Source organism: Manihot esculenta, chromosome 11, assembly GCF_001659605.2.
Source record: "Manihot esculenta cultivar AM560-2 chromosome 11, M.esculenta_v8, whole genome shotgun sequence".
NCBI lineage: Eukaryota > Viridiplantae > Streptophyta > Magnoliopsida > Malpighiales > Euphorbiaceae > Manihot > Manihot esculenta.
The window spans coordinates 796,461-814,845 of NC_035171.2; the positions used below are offsets into that span (position 1 = coordinate 796,461).

At 32.4% G+C, this 18,385-nt stretch overlaps 2 protein-coding genes across 6 annotated transcripts; one reads left to right on the forward strand and one right to left on the reverse strand.

Moving 5' to 3' along the window:
* Positions 1–2,236: 2,236 nt before the first annotated feature.
* On the reverse strand, positions 2,237–2,883 carry LOC110626202 (sigma factor binding protein 1, chloroplastic). The gene has a single exon (XM_021771985.2). The coding sequence runs from the start codon at positions 2,784–2,786 to the stop codon at positions 2,379–2,381; it is 408 nt and encodes a 135-aa protein (XP_021627677.1). The 5' UTR covers positions 2,787–2,883; the 3' UTR covers positions 2,237–2,378.
* Positions 2,884–8,004: 5,121 nt separating this feature from the next.
* LOC110625926 (transcription factor TGA6) lies at positions 8,005–17,956 on the forward strand. Of its 5 annotated transcripts, none has more exons than XM_021771626.2 (13): positions 8,005–8,230; positions 9,388–9,554; positions 10,095–10,198; positions 10,908–10,984; positions 11,911–12,105; positions 12,246–12,290; positions 12,392–12,463; positions 12,541–12,600; positions 13,360–13,437; positions 13,549–13,600; positions 14,640–14,911; positions 16,927–17,175; positions 17,514–17,956. In XM_021771626.2, the coding sequence occupies exons 2-13, from the start codon at positions 9,469–9,471 to the stop codon at positions 17,658–17,660; spliced, it is 1,437 nt and encodes a 478-aa protein (XP_021627318.1). In that variant the 5' UTR covers positions 8,005–8,230; positions 9,388–9,468; the 3' UTR covers positions 17,661–17,956. The 5 variants fall into 5 exon arrangements, with proteins under 5 accessions (XP_021627318.1, XP_021627319.1, XP_021627322.1 ...); XM_021771627.2 differs by having other exon boundaries at positions 9,392–9,554; XM_021771630.2 differs by having other exon boundaries at positions 9,396–9,554.
* The last annotated feature ends 429 nt before the right edge of the window (positions 17,957–18,385 follow it).

An 18,385-nucleotide genomic window follows, 5' to 3' on the forward strand; every position in this document is an offset into this window, starting at 1 on the left:
TAAATCTAATTTTACTTTTAAATAAAATCTCTTATTTAATTTTTAAATATTATTATTATTAATAAGTCATTTTATATATTTTTAAAAATCTATTAAAATGTCTTTATGGTTTCTTTTCACCAATAAAATAATCTCTACAAACGTACTTATCGTTTCTTTCTGTTAACGAAATAGTTCATTCTCATCATTTATTTCCATCAACGAAATTATACTTTCCTATATTTTCAGAAATCTATTAAAACGTACTTATCTTTTTTCATATCTATTAAAACGTCTTTATCATTTCCTTTCGTCAATGAAATAGTTTCTATCTTTTCTCACATCTATTAAAACCTCCTCCTCCTCCTCAAAAAAGAAGAAAAAAAAAGAAAATAATAATGATGATGAAGAAGAAGAAGAAGAAGAAGAAGCAGAAGTAGAAGAATAAGCAGAAGTAGAAGAATAAGCAGAAGAAGGAGGAAGAATCGATGAAGAAGAAGGAGGAGGAAAAGAAGGGGGTAATTTGGTCTTTTACTATATTTTTAACGGTAAAAATAGACGGAAGAACTATTTTATTGACGGAAAGAAAAAATAAATATGTTTTAATATGTTTCTAAAAGTACAGAAATTGACTCGTTGATAATAGCAATATTAAATTGTAAATCTCCTTCTATTTTATTACTACTATTTTCTTTTTTTTTTCTTCTCTTTTCTCTCAGTTTGACTGGCAGCTTTGCTTGCTTGCCGTCACCAGGGATAGCACTCAGTTAAAATAAAAAAAAAACTGATAAAATTGAATTAATGTAAATAATTTTAAGTGAAATTAGTTTTTATAAAATTTTAATAATTTTGATAAGATTTATTTTTAATTTAAAATTAATTCTTATAAATTTTTGATAATTAAATTTTTATATTATTAGTTTTACTAAATATAAAAATTTAAGAAAAAAAAATTTTTTTTTTTGAATTCTTTTAAAATTTGGCATTCCAAATAAGGGTTAATTGATTTCATTTGAAATTCTAATGAAAAAAAGCAATTACCATCTCTAATACGCAATAGTCATTGTGAAATCCATCAAAGATTTTGTTATGTGAATTTTAAGTAAAGAATATACACGATTATTATCATAATAATATTATTACTACTTTTGTTTATTCTTTTGCTTGCGTTTTATCCTCTTCTCAATTGCTTATTAGTTGCAAAATGATCACCACCTCCACCTATATTTGTGTTTATAATAATTTCATGATCAATTAATTGAAATATTCTTAATTAATGCTTAATTAAATTTGATAATTTTTTACTCATATATAATACATTCAGTGCTGCCGCTATTAATCTGTTGCAATTTATCCTACACACTTGTTTTGCCTAAGCTAATAACACAGCAGTTTATAACCACCTAAATCAACTAAAAATAGATCTATCAACTATAAAATAAAGTTTCTCTTATATATCTGAAAGTCCTGCACTCCGAGACTTAACCTGGTGAAAAGTGCATCCTTATAGCATTGTGAGGTCAAAGGTTCGACTCCCCCATCCCCTATTTCAAAAAAAAAAAAATATCTGAAATACTATGAAAAATAACAGTGGTCATGCAATTAATTATTATCTTGTATAGCCGCCATTGTGCCTGTATGTGTGGCAGTTTGTGTTTTGATGTATGTACATGATAAGAGTAAAGAGAAAAGGGCCCCTCCCTCAGCCGCCACCCATCAACTTCTCCTTCCCCGTAGCCAACAATCACCCATCAAAGGCAGGAACCACCAGCATCAACTGCCACTTGACTATATAAAAATTAATGTCCAGTCACTAAAGCAAGGACCACTGAAGGTGCTTTTTTGTATTTTCTCTTCATCTCATCCCTCCTTTCCAGTTTCCATCTTCCTTGTTTCCGCGAAGAAAACACCATGTATAGGCTTTTAATTTGGTTTTAAATTAATTTACAATTTTATATTTTATCAATTTTTATTGATAGATTGAGTCTCCTGTTCATACAAAATGGAAGTTTTTTTTATTAAAACTACAGAAGTTCTTGTCAATTCATTGCATCTGTATAATAAACCAGTCAAAGATTTCAACTGCTCATCAATTTTATCCATTTTAATTACCAATGAGTTTTACTCCTGGAAACCCTTTTAGAACACAAAACCTGGGAAATCATTCTTTTTGTAATTTGACCAATTTATAATTTAGAGTTGCATAATTAGCAGAGAGAACTTATTTCTGTTAATAATCCGTGATTAGCAAGTATGATTTTGTAACATAACGGAATTATATCAAGAAATTTAATCTAAACTAAGATTAATTTACATATATATGCATAACAATAAGAAGAATGACGATCCAAGACACAGAGCTCAAACAAAAGTTACAAGCCATACCTAAATCAAAGCTTTTAGTTAAACACATCTAGCTCAAGACATGATTCATGGAAAAGATTTGATTGAAACATGCTCATAAAACTCCCTTCCATAGGCGGCAAAAATCTATCAAAAGGCTGGAAAACGGAATCGGAACCAGGAGATGATGACTCATTGTAAGAGCTCATCTCAGGGACTAAAGATCCATGCTCATCTACAGCTCTTCGGTCAAGAATTTCAGGAGAGTTTTCAAAACCATTAAAGTCCATAAATCGAGCAGCGTCGGAGTCTTTTCCGGTGAGTTCTTGCACAAGAGCCCTAAACTTTGAGGCACTAGTCTCAACTTTCATAGGGCTAGATATGTAGACAACTTTGACACCCTTTTTAGTACTTCTTCTCTTGGCTTGTGTCTTGCTCTTCATGTTAACACCAAGTACATCCATGACCAGAAAAAGGAAAACAGAAGTTGTAAATAGAACCCAGAAATTATAGTTTTCTAAATCTGACAGTATTGAATCAGATGTTTTAGACCATCATGGTTAGGGTTTATATAGAGGTACGGAAGTAGGAAAAAAAAATAATATGTGACGTGTGCAAACGGTGATATGATTTCCTAGAAGGTGATCAGATTAGAGGAAACATCAAGGTAGGTTATTTCCTGGAAGGTGGTATTATAAAAAGATTCAAAATGTCAATATTACAACTAATCTTATTAATTATTTTTCATTTTCAAAGGTTTATATGATATTACTTAACTGATCATAATTATTAGCCAGTTTATTAAGCTTTTATAACAATTAAAAATAAAAAAAATTAAAATGGAATAGAAGATTCTGTTAATTAATGAAAGATACTTGGATGACCCGCAATCCAATAGCACTATAGGGTGTTTGAGAGACTAGGGCTCTGATGGTGAATCTTTATGTTCATTGAAACAAGAAGGAAAAACGGACAAAGCACGTGCGCAGTCTCATGTGACTTGGAAAACCTAGGCCTGTATGTGTTTTGACTTCTACATACATATGTGGCCGCAAATCATTGGTTAAAAATTCATCCTTTGTTTAATCTACAATTTGTCGTTTTATAAGTAATTCATGAGTTTGTGTTAATCAGAGATGATGGGTGGCTGCTGCAGCCTGCAGCACTGAAAGTGAAAGTAGCAGCTGTGTATGCAACTTCATGGATATGTTATTTTTGTTGGTTTCCCCACGTTTTGAAGGGATGCCGACATAATATTTGTATGCGTACACTCCAGGGATTGGTGGCTTCATATATATTTTGTATGAATTTGATATTTAGGGTTGATAAAACTTTTATGTTCAATTTACTATTTAAATGTTTTTTACTTTTTAATTTATTATGATCTTTTAATTTTAATTTAATCACAACAAAATTTAAAAATCATTTTAAGCAATTTTTAACTAAAAATTTTGCTAAATAAATTCTTTAGTGATTCCTAGAATTACAATGGAGAAATTCACGTACTCTAAATTAACATTTTATTTTTATTTTTAGTAATTTATTTCAAAGCCATGAAATTCAATAAAGTTTGATTCCATAATACCACATAATTAATCTGATAATAAATATATATAAATAAACTCTTTCAATCCCTAATTTCCATTAAAAAAAAGTTTGACTCTATATTCTAATCTAATTTTATATTTTATATATATATATATTATTAACTAAACAAAAATATAAATATTTTAATGAGTGTGAAAATGAGTGGCACTATAATTTTTTTTGGTAATTTTATCAATAAATAAAGTTATATATTCATTTTTTATTACCCTAGTAAAAAATATCAATAGAATCAATAAATAGTAAATAACAATAATTAATATCACTATCTAGATCTCATATGATAATTTGCAATCACTAGTGTTGAAAAATTTGTTAATTAATATTATATTATTAACTTTTTTTTCTATACGTCTACATCCCACAAGTCCCATCTAGAAGGCAAAAATAAAAAACTAAATAAAATTCAAATTAACTTCAAGGTAACATTAATAATTGGACCTTTTTTTTAATTTAAAATAATTTAGTATCACAATTTTAATTCTGACAATAATATAATTATTCTATTAAAATAAATATATTTTGCTAATTACAATAAAAATCAAAATTAACAAGCATGCTTAACATTTATTAAAAATTACAAATTAATTGTTTTATTTTTATTTAATAATTATGTAATAAATTTCAGTATACCAACTAAATGATAAATTCATTTGAATTAGAAATTAAAATATGTCTAATTTAAAATATTGTAAATAGGATTAAAAAACTAATAAAAGTAATTATTTTATTAAAAAAAGAAAAATGATACGCAATTTTTAATTAATTTATATAAAAAAACTAAAGATTAAGAACAAGGATTTTGCCTTAAAAGTGGATTGATTTTTGTGTTTTTTTTTTTTTTTTAAGTTGCCGAATTCTCATTCATTACTTTTAAGTTGCCGAGAAATTCAAAATCACAAATGTGATGTTTATATTGACAACTTAACTTGAGATTATAATAACCGATAGTTTAGGCAGGGGTTGATGTGGCAAGTGCTCCAACCTATCTTCTCACTCTTATCCTTAGTTCCCTTGTGCTGACGTTTGACACGACGTGGTTGCTTCTGCCAGTTGGACATAACTTTGGTTGACCTTCCAGAAAAGTTTGACCGTATATGTAGTTAGTCTTCTTTGTTTATGGAGTATTTGTTGAAAGCTCTTTTTGATTTCTTAAACCAAAAAAGTTGGATTGTTTGAACAATAAAATATTTTTGGATGTATAATTTAATGTTCTTGATTCTAGAACTCTAGAATTCTATATTTTACATGGGACTAGAAAATAATTATTATCAACACCTGATGATTGCTGGATTTCACAATCCCAACATGGCGTCGGATATCAAAAAGTAGTACTTGTTCAAAATTCATAAATCCTCCTTAACAGACTAGACCAACATTTTTTGCCTTGATTCAGGTCTACAGAGTAGACCGAATCACTCACAAATTCAGATTCACGCACTACAGATTCAGCTCGGTGACGTGGCGTAGAAAAAGACAGTAAGCCCAGTCACTTTGCAGTCCTGCCTTCATGCGCGCCGGGAGAAATTAAATGGTCGCCTGACGTAGAGAGGACGTTTGATATTTTCGTACGTACGGACCTGCATGACAGAAACATGTGACACTGTAGCAGAGAGATTATTACGCGTCACTAGGAGACAAGTGAGGAGGGATAAAAAGAGAGAAACACCTTTCTCTCCACCTAAATTTACACAACTATTGTAAATTTTATTCTCTGATCTCATAACATCAACACCAAATTCGATTACTATTTTAAATTAAAATTAAATTCATTATACCATAATTAAAATGAGCTAGTAAAATTACAATAAGGGCAGTTCATTAAGCATTGGGTTGTCTCCCTGAAACTCTTGATATTATATCTGTAAATTACACAAATCTATAAAAAATTGTTCAAATCCTTTTTTTTCTTTTAACTTTTTCTGCTATTGTTGCTCCCTTGTGCATTTAGAATCCAATGTTAGCAGCCTCCAAGTTTTTGCCACTTTTCACAAAGGTAGAAACCAAGTTTGAGACTCATTTGCTTGTTAAACCATACATGTTAATTCTGTTTTTGTAAAATTCATGCTATGGATTTGAATATTGCAGTGTATGAGGTGGCTCAATCCTATTTGGATTAAAAAATTTTACAATAATTCAATTTAAGAGATATATTTAATAATTCTATTATTTGAAATGAAAATTTTTAATTTTTTTCGGTTTTAAAAAAAAACAACAGAATATATTTCTTCTTTATTATGAGGTACTCTTTATAATTTAAATAAGAGAAAATAAAATCAAAATTTAACAAGTGCTCCATTAGAAGTTATTGTCTTTATATTTATTATTAGAGAGCAACTTGGCTGCATCAGAACATAGAAAAGTGTTAAATTCACCCTTATCTTCTGCTATTAACCTTTTTTAGAGTATTCTAGCGAGTAGCATGTCTCAGCACCACTCAAAACCTTCGTAAACTCATTGTTGGGTTATATCCTAATGAAGGTTGCTGTGACCAGATCCTTGTGCCATTGAAGATTGTTTCCAATGATCGAAAAATGAAAATAATAGGTGAGTATTATAGTTGCCTCTTGCGATATTATAATGAATAGACTCCAAATTAATAAGCACACAACAATCCATATTCCAAATCAATAAGCACACAACAATCCATACGGTAAAGATTAAGAATAAATATAATAAAAATTCATAACGTACTATTTTTAAGAGACGGGATCCAATCAAAATCTAATTTTATAAATTGAATAGAGTCCAAAAGAATCCAAAACCAGTTAACTATGACTAATTAATAACGTTTATATATGAGTAAAACTTAAAAATGCATGAATCATATCCCTTAAAAGATAAAATAAAAGTTAACAGTCCCGACATAAATTGGAATCTCATACCCACAAAAAAAGGAAAGAAATAAGGAGAGCTGAACCAAACTTATCAAAAACACGTTTTGAACTCATACTTAAATCTCAAGCATTAAATATTATTTAATTTTTTTACTAGCACCTATTTTATCTTCTAACAAAGCTATAACAAAGTTTTTTTTCCTTGCATTAATTTAAAATTACACCTGCTTATCTAACTATCATTTTGACTTTGAAAATTAAATTAAATTTTTTCTTGTTTATTTACCCTCTGAATATAAAATTAAATGATCCATAAAAAATGTTATAAATAACAATCAATAGAGCAAGGCTAAATATGGAGAAAGATAAATTTACCATAGTAGCATTTAATTTACGTCGATTTTAGTGAATTTTAATAAATTCATATAATTTTAAGTGTGCATGAAAATAAAATTCATTTCAAAATAGATAGGTTTTAATTTTTAAAATAATTATTCTTTTAATGGGTTACACACATTTATTCACTTGTTTTCCTTCGGATTCACTCTAAAATGTGATATTCACACTAAATCTTTACTAACATAATATACATGAGACTAAATATTTATTGATATAATGTGTATATTTAACTATAATTATCGCTGATGAATCAACATCTTATAAAGAGTGTGATCTATAATAATTTATTATATATATTTAAAAAAAAATTAAAATAAGTGATTTTATAATTTTATTATCTGTAATTATCTACTTTTACAATATTCCTATTTTTCTTAGATAAAAAAAACATTAAGATTAATATCAAATTGCACCTACCACATTTAGTTATAAATTAAAATTTTCAAAATAGACAATGGTTTAGTCAAAAAAATTTTCAATATACTTTAAAAGGAAAAATAATTTTCCGGTTTCAGATTCAATGCCAAACGTTTTTTTTCTTTTCGTTTTGTTTTTTTTGGTAATCAGGGTGTCCTTAACAAACGTTTTTTTCTTTTTAATTATCGCAATACTGCACTTTTATTATAAACGTGGCAGAAGTAGACTGAGTCTAGTCACTTACCTTGTCTTGGCCTCGACCGGAGAGGATCCAGGCTCTGTCACTGGTGAGTGGTAATAGTAAGCTAGATTGGCTGTATTGTTACTGTGTCAGTATTTCTGACACGATTAAACAGCGAAGAAATTTATAAAAGCAGTTAAAATTTATATAAAAAAGGGAAAAATACAGGCAAAAACAATTCATGTCAAAGCACTAAACATTAAAAAATTTATTAAAAAATCATTAGTCCTTGGAAAGTGGAAGATTTCCACAGAAGAGGACGTCTTGAGATTGGAATGATCCTTACCTCACTTGCTCTCTAACCCAATACATACACATTTTACAGCAAAAAATATTTCATCTCCATCTTCATCTTCATCTTCATCTTCATCAACCATCACCAATATCGTCATCAGCTAAAAAATCCCAGGTGAGTTTGGTGCACACGGTGTTGTGATTTTGACTAGAATAATCACTTCATGGTATGAAAGTTTGCTACTTGTTAGTGGCAGGGTGAATTTTGATTTTTATAACCTTGGTTTTGGTGCCTTTAGCTGGTTTTGGGTTCTGGGTATTGCTTGTTTGCTGGTGAGATTGTGCTTTGCAAATATATAGGCCATAGGGTATGCATGATGTTCCGAAGGCTCTGGAATTTGGGGGTCCTGAAGTATTTACCTTGAATTTGACATCTGGGTATCAGAGGGTTGGTGAAATTTGTGAACTTGGTACATGTTAGGGTAGAGGAGTTTGACCTCTGCAAGCTGCTCGTGTTCTTTTTTTTTTTTTTTTTTTTTTCCTTCACTTGTGCGCTTTGTGTATTGTTGAATTGGCACGATATTAGCATTTTTAATCTTGGTCTTGTAGTTTCCTTGTATGAGATTTTGCTCTATCTCTGGGTTGGTGCAAATTGCTTTTTTCATTTGGATAGGGAGTTAGCTTTTCAAAAACCCGTATATGGTGTTTTTCTGTTTTACCTGAGTCTGGCATCTGGATATTGCTGGATGCCTGCCATAATTTGCGACTTTATTACCAAACTAATTGCTTTTGATATTTGAGAAGCTATTTTGTTATGTTTCTGTTTGGTTTTTTGCTGCTTGCCTTCTCGCCTCCTCTCTCTCTTTTCCTTTTCTTCAGCCCAGTGTAACGAAAATTGACTGGGAGGCTAATTATTTGACATCACAAGCTTAGGTATTGATCTGTGCAACTTCTATGAGTAGTTCATTCATTTCTTCTTGTTGATTTTTCCTTCAGAGTGTTACTGGCTTGGTCTTAAATCTTAATATCTGAACCTGGAGTAGTAATTTCCTAGCATATCAATTAGCATTACCTGAATGAACCTTAGTGGCTTCTGGAAAAATCTTTGTTGTTCTTCTATGCATATGACCTTGGGTGTTCTTAATTTCTTATGCTTCTGTGGGAACAGGCTTCAGTTTTGAGTGAATTTTGTGATTCTATGAATTGGATCTAGTTCTGCTAGATGTCAGATTTAATTAAGAGTAGTATTGGACTAATTGGTCTTCCATATTTGTTTTTACTATATCTTATCTTCTTTTTTCTTTTTTTCTCTTTTGTTGGTTTTGGCTGAAGGAAGACAGTGTGCATCTTGCAGTTTGTGGTTTGGGCTAATTTGCTTGAATGGGTCTAAGGAGGTCAGGATGATGGTGATGTATGGGTAGTAGAGTGGGTGTGGAAGATGATAAGGAAGCCAACGGGATGCCGAGCTTTGATTCTCAATTACCCATTTCAACTACACCGTAAAATCCTCTCTTTGGCATTCTTGTTTCATTATTATTAAGTTTACAATTTAAATTGCCGTCTTCAATCAACTTGCATCTTTTCTCTGTTATTTTTGCGCTAGTTTGTCTCTGCTCCAATATGTGTGCAGCTCATCTACTAACATGGTTGCCATCAATTGCATATATTTAAGTATGCCTATTACTGCTACTAGTATCAGCTATTCATTTCGATTTGTGAATGTCATATTATAATCTGGTAGATGAGATTACAGTAATTAGGAAGATTTCTTAGTAGTTTCAACTGTTGAGCTTGGTTGTATTCTTTTCCCTGCTGCTGATCCTTAATTGTGATATATTAATTATTAATTAAAAAAAAAATCTGAATTCTGAAGTTTCATGCCCAAATTATGATGTCTTAAGGAGAATAAATAATATTTTATATATACTTTAATACTTTAATCTGCAGAATTACGTTGGTACTTCTGATGGAACTCGATTTGATGATCATCTTGTAATGCGTTTCTTATAAGTTATTTCTTCATAAACTCTGGTTTTCAGTGGCATAGAGGGAAGCACAGGCCACGCATTTCGTGTCTCTGATTTTGGGGCGTTTGAGCAATCTGTTGCGTTTCGCTTAGAGGATGCTGTTAACCTGAGTACAAGTAAGTATTCAGTAATCCAACTTCCAAAGGAAGTTTGATCAGACATGTAGTTCTTTTACACTCTGTCGCCTGAAAGATAATTAAAATAAAATGCATCCACTGATATCTTCTTTGCATGTTTATTTGTTTAAAGATTTCATAGGAATTTGCTTCATGTGCTCAGAACAATCCATCAGAATACTGGTACCATGCAATGTAATATTGGCTTCTCTTTTGGAAAATTGTCATCCAAATTGCTGCTCTCATCATTTTTGCTAGTTCAAAAGAACTATATTCTTAAAAAAAAAAAAAAGATAAATATGCAGGAAAGATTTTTAGTATCTGATTTGGTGGCACGCACTCTGCAGTATATATGTGCTTGCTGCTCTAGGTCATCCTCCCTTTTTTCATTAAATTACGATCATAGCACCCACTGCATTAGTTTTAGATTGTTTGATGGAGTAGTTTTATCAAGAAGTACTGTGAATAACCTAGCATTAGTACAATTATTCTAATATCAGAAATTTGCATTAATTTAACATCGTGTTGCACAGATATTTGTGGAAGAGTCCAAGTAGTAATGAGTAAAAAATTGGCTTAATGATATAATAATGCAAATCAATCCTCCATAACACAATAAATATTGCACTAACTTTTCAAGTAGTGTTGTAAATAGATTTGAAATTTATTTGTCTGCATCTGTGAAAGATTTTGTGGCATGGAACTGCAGGTACAGTGTTCAATTCAGCAAAAGCAAGCAACCAAGCAGTATCTTCTGATCCCCTCCGTATTGGTACTTTTGACAAGGTGAATTTCCATAATCCTTCTGATCAGTGGCAGATGGAGAAAGTTTACTCAGGAGGAAGAGATCAAAGAAAATAAAGCACATGAAATAAATACATATTCAGAAGAGATTTTTTATAAAAAGTTAATGAAATATTATAATTAAATTACAATGATTCTTGTCTATTTTTTGTTGATTGACATTTAAATTATCTAACCTATTACCTACTAAACTTATATTTTCTAGATTTAAATATTTTTTTAAATTTAAATTAGTCCATAAAACCCACTAAATAATCTAACATTACTCATAAAACACTTTTATTACTAAAAATTTAAAATGTATTTTTTCTAAATGTAGATAGTTTAAGATACAATTTCAATCACATAAATAGATTAGCAACTAAGTGAGATAAATAAAAAAAATTATCACTTTATTAATAAAAATAATAAAAATGGTGTATAAGATTAAATTAATAATGAGTGAATAGCTTAAGAAAGATTTTACAACTTAGATTTGAAATCTTGAAAATAAGAAGCAAATCATTTTTTGGATTGAAAAGTTATAGAGAATGGGAGGACTTAAATAATATAATTTGCATAGCTAAAATTACATGAACTAAATAGCATAAATATTAAAGGTCGCTGAGAATTTATTTGATAAAAAGGCTGAAAAGTTTGATTTTATAAAGTACATAATATTTTAATTCAGTAATTTTGAAATAAAGACTCACTAATAAATTTCCTAAAACATACAGGGAGTTGATGGTAATTTTTTCTGTTTTATGTAAAACTACGTAAATACCCTAAATGATTTTAAAAGGGGCGCCCATGGCCCCCCTTGGCCCTTGTCTAGCTCTGCCAGTGCTTCTGATATATGGTGTTTTTAGCCTGTGGTAGTTGTTGCTACTAATATTTTTTTCCCTTCTTCTTTCTCTTGGTCAAAACAGTCGACTGCATCCTTTAATATCAATCGATCTGCTGCCCAAGTGGAGTTGCAGAGATTGCCATTGGAAAAGAACCAACAGTTGAACCTGGTACCCATATCTACTGGTAATACAGAGAACTGGGGAGACTCCAATATGGCTGATGGCAGCCCAAGGACTGATATATCAACGGATGACACAGATGATAAAAATCAGGGGGTACTGTTGTCTCTCTTACTCTCTCTTTATATATATTATATACTAAATTCTACCATTTTAAAGATTTGCTAGAAGTTATGAAGAGTTTTATGTTACTTCATATTTTTGGATTCTGGTGGTCATTCTTTCTCTTGTACAAGTTGAGCTGTGATATTTTCCATTCAAACAACAACAACAACAAATATGTATGGAATTTTCTTTTGACATTCTCCATTCAACTTATTGGCAAATGATTGATGTAACAAAAATTGCTGCAAATCTTAATAATTTAATACTGAATTTGCAGTTTGATAGAGGTCAGTCTGCTATTGGAGCTTCAGATTCCAGTGACAGATCAAAGGATAAATTGGATCAGAAGGTAAAATATTATATGCATAAAATATGTGAAAACAGCTAGCCATATTTGGTAATATCTTGTGTTGTTACACTTGACAGACTCTTCGTAGACTTGCCCAAAATAGAGAAGCTGCAAGAAAAAGCCGATTAAGGAAGAAAGTATGCCCCCCATGCCTTTTTTTATTCATTTGAATCTTATTTTTGGACTCATTTCATTATTTCTGTTTCACATTTCATTTTCCATTCTTGCAGTTAACATCACTTACATGCATTAGTACTGATTTTTAACTGCTATATGGAAAGATTGCCATATAAATTGACAAAACCTTTTGATTGATGAAAATAGAACAATTTAAAGGTAATGTGGACCAGACTGAACGCTTATGGGACTGTTGATTGGATCTGGCCCAGTGTGGTGATATTCTAGTTGAAGGTTACTATTGTATGCATACACCTTAATAAACAAAGGATTTAGTGCCAGGCAATTCTATTTCTCTAATTCTTGTGTTGTAAGGACTCATAAAGGGCAGTAATATTTGATATGGGAAATTAGATAGGGCTGTCCAAATTATTCACACATTATTTATGACATGATTAATTTTGGTGAGATGTTAGAAGGCAGTGATGAAAGTGGGAACAATTCTTTGGTTAAACACCACAGAGATTAGTATATGGCCTTGGAACAGCATGTTCTATAAATGTTTGACGAGTGTTTACAAGCATTCTGGAGTTGGTGTGTTATAAGAGAGACAGATAGGGGGTAGCCCCTTGGGAGGAGGGAAGTGAGTGCTTGTATTTTTGGATTTTGATAATTTTACATCTGTAAGGTTTGGTGACAATATAATTCTTGATGGCTGATGTTTGTCCTCATATAGCATTCCCTCTATTGAGTTGCACCTATCTTTGTTTTCCCTGTAGGCCTATGTCCAGCAACTGGAGAGTAGCCGTTTGAAGCTGACCCAACTGGAACAGGAGCTCCAACGAGCACGCCAGCAGGTTTGCTTTGGCTAATTCTTCATCACCTTTGTGATGCTTAACTTTGCTTTTAAGGCATTATCTTTTTGAGGTATGAGCTGCTCTTGTAACTTGTTTGTTTTTCCTATGCAGGGAATCTTTATATCAAGCTCAAGCGACCAAGCCCATTCAATGAGTGGAAACGGTAACGCTGCTTATTTGTTCCTTAAGCATTCCTGCAGTTTCTTTGAGGAAAAGCTACAATTCACTTCTCAGGAATAGTTGATCTTTTGTTTGTGAATAGAGTGCCTTAGTGAAGTAGCACATACATTAGTGAAGTAGTACATGCATGCTCTTAGTTCTTCAGTGAGAGCCTTGCCAAGGATCTGAGTGAGAATGGGAGTGTTAGTGCTTGTAATAGCTTTGAAATTGTCTAGACTTTGATTTTTCAGTGATGTTGGGGGTCAAAATTCTGGGTTTCACATGTCGTCAGGTTATGCTAGATGTGATTGTATCTATGCTGGGCATGCAGCATTGCTACCTTCCTCAGATTCAGAAACTAAAGGCACCCTGAATCTTAAGCATTTTCTGTCATTATGTGCCAGATGGCATTATCTCCTTTATCCTTCATAAATATGATGTATTAAGAATAGGCAAGATCTAGCTTTGTGGTAACTATATGTTGATAAGCACATTGGTTACAAATAGTAAGATATAAGACTTCTTTTGATAGAAAGAAAGAAATTGCAGTAAGAATGAAATTCAAAATGAGTACAAACAGGTGGGAGAAGTTTCTTACTAAGCAAGAATGGAAGAAAAAGAAAAGAACAAACCATTAATTCATTTCTGCGCTTTCCAATTGTCCAGTGTATCTTTTATTGAAACATATTGAAGTGTAACAGAAGCAGAAGACTGTATTTTAACCTGAAATTGGCATTGCAGGATGCAATAAATTACTCCATGTCATTTGGGAAAATGGACTTCTTTTTTCTTCTCCCTCTCTCTCTCTCAATGCATAAGGCTTAATAAGATATGCCTGAGGTGTGCCATTTCTTATTTGCTGCAACTGCATTTCAGCTGCATTTATTTAGGCCTTAGACATAATTTTGTGATTCCATATCCGTAATACGCCTGAGCAAGCCTCAAATTTTGTGTCTCATTTGTCTTTTATATCAAATCCATTGCACGTTGATGTAAGAATATAACATGATGTACATCACTGTTTTTGCTGCATCTTTTCTCAGGGGCCATGGCGTTTGATGTGGAATATGCACGGTGGCTGGAAGAGCAAAATCGACAAATTAATGAACTGAGATCAGCCGTCAATTCCCATGCTGGCGATGCTGAACTTCGCATTATCATAGATGGTATAATGGCTCATTATGATGAAATTTTTAGGCTAAAGAGCAATGCAGCTAAGGCTGATGTTTTCCATTTGCTATCTGGCATGTGGAAGACACCTGCTGAGAGGTGTTTCTTGTGGCTTGGTGGCTTCCGTTCATCAGAGCTCCTCAAGGTTAGGTGTTATCTTTAAGTGTGTTTTTCATAGACCTTTTTTTTTCCATAGACTAGTGTTAGTTCTAGTAGTTGTAGGATGATGGGAGGAAGGTTGAAATGAACCCCTATATAAACATTAGGAATAAACGCAAGAACTCTACTACTTGTTATAATGCAATTCACATTGTTGGCATTAAGTTATTTGATGTCATCAACTTCATGAACTAAAAAGCTGTAAACCCCCCCCCCCCCCCCCAACAACAATGACAAAACCCATTTCCACTCTCTGTGTATGAGGGGAAGGTTGGCAAACCGCAAACCAAAATTTTTTGACAAATAGCCAATTGTTACTAGCCACATAATGGCAGTTAAAAGTTTTTTATTTGTGTTTGTGCATTATCTACCTTGCTTATTTATTTATATTTTTAGTTTTACTTATTTTCTGTGTTGGTTTGCTTCACACCGATTTTAAAGGTGAAACTCCCGTGTGTTTATGACTGCTATTTGTGTGCTTAAATAGCAGAATGGCTTGCATGTTTAGTGCACCACCCATATACCTGCTAACCGAACACTGATTTGATGAGTGCCAAGAGTATTTACAATGGACTTGTTTCATGTCTTTTGGCATGGACTTAGCAATTTCTTCTCCAGTTCTGTATATTGATGGCCAATGAACACAGGCAGATCATATTCTGATATTTGAATATGTTCAATTTAAAGTTTCTGTGGACATAATAAAAGGCTAAATCCATGCTTCTGCATTTGTACTATTTTGGGTTAAACCATTAAACATTTGAACTAAAATCATAATCAAATGTACACCTAAATTTATAAAAAATCTTAACAATTAAAACAAATTAGTTATGAATTATAGAAAAAGTAAAAATATAACCTCACTTATTGATAATTGTACTCTAAATTTTTCTAGTTGTACTCAAAATAGTCTAGTGTAATTTTGTCATTTTATGAAAATTAAGTATGGGATCAGTAAAATTTAGAGTGCACTCAGTAATAAATGGATCATTTGACTTTTTGACAAGACATGCTAATTCGTGTTTAGTTGCTGTAGTTTTTATAATTTAGTTATTCAAAAGGTTCTGATTTTAATTCAGGTGTTTAATAGATTTATCCAAATAGTATAAAAATACAAGTATATATTTGGCGTAAATAAATGTCAAGTGTAGCATGATATGGAATATGCACATGCTTCTACATTGAAGTTCCTTTTTATTTCTCTGCAATCACAATCATGGGAGATAATGATGGAGGTAGCTTTCTTTTTATTGTGCTTTGTGTTCCACTAAAAATGCCTTCTTTTTTTGGGTGGGGGGGGGGGGTGTGGGGAAGAGAAACATGGTGGATTGTTTTTGATGCCTTGATCCGGTAAGGGTGATGAGATGACTTATATAGCTGTTCACCTTTTGGGTTAAGAATTGGAATGTATAATGGGAAGAAATGGTTAGTTGATAGTATGAATTTTTCTCAGCTCTGAAAAGGAAGAAAATTGAATGAAGGGATAAACCGAGTTTGATTAGACAAACAGGTTAAATATTTATCAGAAGAGTTGGGGATCAGGGATCTCAAGAAACTGAAGCGTGACATGATAGTGAGGAACACAGCCACAACTCACTATTGGTATGAGGATTGCTTTGACAATGACAGAGCTATAATGTGGAAATTAGAAATCTTCATCTGTTTCATTGCTGTTTCTGTGTATGTGTGCCTACATATGGTAGTATAGGCGTGTGAGTTTGTCTTTATTGGTCTGCACCATGCAGTGCGTGAAGTTTGTTTGCACCTGCTCATGTATGTCTGGAATCATGTTCATAAATTTCAGTACATATAGCAATTATCGGTTTCCTTCTAATTGTAACTGTTGATTTGTGCTAAAAATAACAGATCATTTCTTAGATTCTGTACTTCAGCCCCAATATTGTGTCTACCTTTGAATTTTGGGTTGTGGGATGGAGGAATACTCCTGGACTTTTCTTATGTTGTTCCAGAAGATGATAAACTTTACTGGTATGGATGCAGCTCCTCGTGAACCAACTGGAACCTTTGACCGAGCAGCAGTTGGTAGGCATAAGTAATCTGCAGCAATCTTCCCAACAGGCTGAAGATGCGTTATCTCAAGGGATGGAGGCGCTGCAGCAGTCCCTGGCTGAGACATTGTCTAGTGGGTCTCTTGGTTCATCTAGTTCATCTGGAAATGTGGCAAATTACATGGGTCAGATGGCCATGGCCATGGGCAAGCTAGGGACCCTTGAGGGGTTCATTCGCCAGGTAATTGTTTGTAATGCCACTAGGTTATCAGCTCTTAAATCCGCTGAGTATTAAAAGTTTTCAACATTTGACATCTACTGGAATAAAAATTGGCATTCTAAGATTGATATTGATTTAGGTTCTTTGGGATTTGATCTTTAAACCTTGTGACTTATCTTCCAGCAAGTCCAGTGATAAGATCTCACAACTATATTCTATCCAAGTTACATATGAAATGTTGATATCTTTGAATCCGTTTCTTTCATGGGGTCTTGTGTTTTCTCTTGCCCCAGCCCCATTTCTTACAAGTGTTATGTCTCAAAAAAATCTGTTCTCTTTTGATGTATTTTATAAATCAGGCCGACAATTTGCGGCAGCAAACACTACAACAGATGCACCGAATATTAACAACCCGCCAGTCAGCTCGTGCACTTCTTGCCATCCATGACTACTTTTCCAGATTACGTGCTCTTAGTTCTCTTTGGCTTGCCAGACCAAGAGAATGAACTTCACAGTGGAGTTATGTATTTGCAGGAAAATCTGAGGCATATCCCAGATCCAGCAACCTAGTGTTTTTATATTCCTCCTTTCTCATCATGTAGTTTCAGATGTGTATCATGGAGCTAATCTCAGAGTCAGAATTTTAGAACTCCAGGAACCTAGATAACAATGTTATATTATTCATATCCTCATCTTTTCATTGTACTGGGAATTTGGAAATTTGTTGGCCTTGTAATGTGACAATTTTTTAAATGAATTCGAAAGTTGGGACACAAGACCAAAATGCATTGGTCATTGTTTACTTGTTTTTATCAACTTATTTTTATTATCTCAAGCAGTGAGAGAATTGATTTGGTTCTGCAGCCATCCTCAATATTCTTGGCGACCAAAATATGGTTCAACTCGTCCAATATGTGCTCCAACTCTAACCGTGAAGGTCTTTTCGTACGTTTGGGCTTACACAAGAAGGAGGGAAGTGGGGGAGTAAAACGGTAATTAGTAATATTTTACATGGTTATTTTAATTTCCTATCCAAGCAGTTCAGTGGCCTTTTATCCGTTGATTTTTGTCTTTCAACCATGAGGAATGCCATCTCCCAGAGCCCCCGTCTTTCCATTTGCTTGTTCTTTGTCATGATCCGAGTTTACAGTACATGGGCCATCAAAATCACAGGAAACGAATACATATGACACAGGACACTAAAGGTATTCTGAGCGAAAAAAGAAAAGAA

Coding starts and splice junctions, on each gene's coding strand:
- LOC110626202 (XM_021771985.2), bottom strand. CDS start 2,786: ATGGATGTACTTGGTGTTAACATGAAGAGCAAGACACAAGCCAAGAGA.
- LOC110625926 (XM_021771626.2), top strand. CDS start 9,469: ATGGGTAGTAGAGTGGGTGTGGAAGATGATAAGGAAGCCAACGGGATG. Junction 12,601..13,359: donor AAAGCCGATTAAGGAAGAAA/GTATGCCCCCCA, acceptor TTTTCCCTGTAG/GCCTATGTCCAGCAACTGGA. Junction 17,176..17,513: donor TTGAGGGGTTCATTCGCCAG/GTAATTGTTTGT, acceptor TTTATAAATCAG/GCCGACAATTTGCGGCAGCA.